This window comes from Loxodonta africana, chromosome 7 (assembly GCF_030014295.1).
Source record: "Loxodonta africana isolate mLoxAfr1 chromosome 7, mLoxAfr1.hap2, whole genome shotgun sequence".
Taxonomy (NCBI): domain Eukaryota; kingdom Metazoa; phylum Chordata; class Mammalia; order Proboscidea; family Elephantidae; genus Loxodonta; species Loxodonta africana.
The window spans coordinates 85,020,834-85,024,813 of record NC_087348.1 but is presented as its reverse complement, the minus strand read 5'-3'; the positions used below and the strand labels follow the sequence as shown (position 1 = coordinate 85,024,813).

Here is a 3,980-nt window from a genome sequence, read left to right as displayed (position 1 = left end):
GCTGTGTTCTTCTTCATGTAGTCCAGCTTCTCAGATTATTTGCTCAGCCTACAGATCTAATAAGAAAAGATACAACCCTGATGCATACTTGCCCTGATTTTAAATCACCCGGTATTCCCTTGTTCTGTTTGAACAACTGCCTCTTGATCTATATACAGGTTTCCCTTGAGCACAATTAACAACAGTTATTCAGTGGATCTCTGAGAGCCAAAAACATGTTATAAGTTATAAGCTGTATGTATTTATTATTTGTTGTGTACAATTATTCAAATATCCCTGTCTTCTCAGTCTCTCACTATGTTGGTCCTCAATAATACCAATGATCAGCCTTTGACCTTCCTCCTGATGGGTATTCCAGGACTGAAAGCAGCCCAGGTCTGGATCTCCATCCCTTTTTGCCTCCTGTATATGGTCGCCCTCTCTGGGAACAGCATGATCCTGTTTGTGGTCTTCCATGAACGGAACCTCCACGAACCCATGTATTATTTCCTCTCCATGCTTTCAGCCACAGACTTGGGCTTGTCCTTGTGTACACTTTCCACTACTCTTGGTGTCTTCTGGTTTGAAGCCCGGGAGATCAACTTAAATGCCTGCATCGCACAGATGTTCTTTCTCCACGGATTTACTTTTATGGAGTCTGGAGTTCTGCTGGCCATGGCCTTTGATCGCTTTGTGGCCATATGTGACCCACTTCATTATATCACTATCCTCACTAATGCTAGGATTACCCAGATTGGGATGAGCATGCTGATAAGGAATGTTGTTGTTATGTTGCCAGTTGTGCTTTTTGTCAAGAGATTGTCCTTCTGCAGGTCTATGGTCCTCTCCCATTCTTACTGCTATCATGTTGATCTCATTCAGCTCTCATGCACAGACAACAGAATCAACAGCATTCTTGGTCTGTTCGCACTCTTCTCCACCACAGGGTTTGACTGCCCTTGCATCCTGCTCTCCTATGTCTTGATTGTCCGATCTGTTCTCAGCATTGCTTCCTCAGAAGAGCGGCAGAAAGCCTTCAACACCTGCATATCCCATATCACTGCCGTTGCCATCTTCTACATCCCCCTCATCAGTTTATCTCTTGTCCATCGCTATGGCCATTCAGCACCTCCATTTGTTCACACCACAATGGCCAATATCTTCCTGCTCATCCCTCCTGTGCTCAACCCTATCATCTACAGTGTGAAGACTAAGCCAATTCGAAAGGCTATTATCAAGGTCTTAATTCAGAAACAGGTTCAAATCTAATTATTAGTTATCACAGAGTAGAGATGCAGCCATTTAAGAAAGAGTGCTTTGGTAGGATGAGGTAATTGTCCCCAAAGTGCCTAGACATGCCTTTAAGAGTCTAAGCTATTCAATTAGACAATTCAATAGAAAGTCTTAAGAGCTGAGTTGAGGCAATGGAAGTCAGAATTAGTAAGACTGAAGATAAAGCACCTGGCAATAACATATATGAGGAAAAATCAGATAAAAGAATTAAAAAAGTGAAGAAACCCTAAGAAGTATGTGGGGCTTTATCAAGACAAATAACCCACAAGAGATTGGAGAGCCAGAATGTGGGAGAAGGGGTGTGGGATAACAGAAAATACAGACAATTGTTGAAGTTTTGTTGGCGGAAAACTTCCCTGATATCACGAAAGATGAGAAGATGTATATCCAAGATGCTCATCAAACCCCACACAAGGTAGATCCCAAAAGAAAATAACCGAGACATATTATAATCAAACCTTCCAAAACCAAAGATAATTTTAAGAGCTGCTAGGGATAAATGAAAAGTCACCTACAAAGGAGAGTCAATAAGAAGAATAAGCTCAGATGTCTCAGCAGTAACCAGGAAGGCAAGAAGGCAATGGGATGACATATATAAAGCCTTGAAGAAAAAACAATTGCCAGCCAAGAATTATATATCCAGCAAAATTGTCTCTCAAATAAGATGGTAAAATTAGGACATTTCCAGACAAACAGAAGGTTAGGGAATTTGCAAAAACCAAATCAAAATTACAAGAAATACTAAAGGGAGTCCTCTGGTTAGAAAGACGATAATATCAGATATCAACCCAAGAACATAGGACAAAGCAACGACATATCAACCCAGATAGGGAAAACACAAAAATAAATCAAATCTAAAATGCTCAAAACAGGGAAACAGAGAGGTCATTGTGTAAAAGATGACAACTTTAAAACAAAAAAGAGGGATTAAAAAATGTGGTCATATATCTTTCATATGGAGAGGAAGTCAAAGAGAGATAAAGAAATAAGAGATTGGTTTAAGCTTCGAAAAATAGGGGTAGATATTAAGGTAACCACGAAGGAAACTAACAGTCCTATACATCAAATGAAAAAAGAAAAGAAAAATATAGACTCAGCAAATATAAACTCAACAACAATGAAAAAGAGGAAAAGAAAATATGTAAAGATAAACAACTCAATACAGAAAATTAAGTGGAACAAAGAAACTGTCAACAACATATACAGAAAAAAAGACATCAAAATGACAGCAATAAACTCATACCAGTCAATAATTATGCTGAATGTAAATAGACTAAATGCACCAATAAAGAGAGAGTGGCAGAAGGGATTAAAAAAAAAAAAATGATCCATCTATATGCTGCCTACAAGAGACACACCTTAGACTTAAAGACAAAAATAAACTAAAATTCAAAGGATGGAAAAAAATATATCAAGCAAACCACAACCAAAAAAGAGCAGGAGTGGCTATATTAATTTCTGACAAAATAGAATTTAAAGTTAAATCCACCACAAAGGATAAGGAAGGACACTATATAATGATTAGAAGGTCAATACACCAGGAGGGCATAACCATAATAAATATTTACCTACCCAACCTAATGACAGGGCTCCAAAATATGTAAAAAAAAAACTCTAACAGCATTGAAAAGAGAGATAGACAGCTCCACAATAATAGTAGGAGACTTCAACACACTACTTTCAGTGAATGACATAACATTCATAAAGAAGCTCAGTACAGACATGGAAGATCTAAATGCCAGAATCAACCAACTTGACCTCATAGACATGTACAGAACACTCCACCCAACAGCTGCCAAGTATACTTTCTTTTCCAATACACATGGAACATTCTCCAGAATAGACCACATGTTAGGCCATAAAGCAAGCGTTAACAGAATCCAAAACATTGATATATTGCAAAGTATCTTTTCTGACCATAAAACCATAAAAGTAGAAAGCAATAACAGAAAAAAGCAAGGAAAACACACACACACACACACACACACACACACGGAAACTGAACAACACCTTGCTCGAAAACTATTGGGTTGTAGAAGAAATTAGGGACAGAATAAAGAAATCCATAGAATCTGATAAGAATGAAAACATATCCTTTGGGATACAACAAAACAGTGCTCAGAAGTCAATTTATAGCAATGAATGTACACATCCAAAAGGAAGAAAGGGACAAAATCAAAGAATTAACCCAACAACTCAAATAGAAAGAGAAGAGCAAAAAAACAAAAGAAAACAAAACACTTGGGCAGCAGAGGAAAGCAAATAATAAACATTAGAGCAGAATTAAATGAAATAGAGAATAGAAAAACAATCAAAAGACCAAAAGCTGGTTCTTTGAATAGATTGATAAAATTGACAAACCATTGGTAAAACTGAGAAAAGAAAAACAAGACAGGAAGTAAATAACCCAAATAAGAAATGAGATGGGTGATATCACAACAGACTCAACTGAAATGAAAAGAGTCATAACAGAATACCATGAAAAATTATACTCTAACAAATTTGAAAACCTAGACCAAATGGACAAATCTCTAGAAACACACTACCTACCTAAACTAACACAAACAGAGGTAGAACAGCTAAATAACCCTCTAACAAAAGAAGGGATTGAAAAGATAACTAAAAATCTTACAACAGCAAAAAAAGCCCTGGCCCTGGTGGGTTCACAGGTGAATTCTATCAAAGTTTCAGAGAAGAGTTAACAGCAC

The 3,980-nt window shown here is 37.3% G+C and overlaps 1 protein-coding gene across 1 annotated transcript; it reads left to right on the top strand.

Moving 5' to 3' along the window:
• The first annotated feature begins 214 nt into the window (after positions 1 to 214).
• On the top strand, positions 215 to 1,248 carry LOC100669236 (olfactory receptor 51F2). The gene has a single exon (XM_003421531.3). The coding sequence runs from the start codon at positions 298 to 300 to the stop codon at positions 1,246 to 1,248; it is 951 nt and encodes a 316-aa protein (XP_003421579.2). The 5' UTR covers positions 215 to 297.
• Positions 1,249 to 3,980: the final 2,732 nt, after the last annotated feature.

Coding starts and splice junctions, on each gene's coding strand:
- LOC100669236 (XM_003421531.3), top strand. CDS start 298: ATGTTGGTCCTCAATAATACCAATGATCAGCCTTTGACCTTCCTCCTG.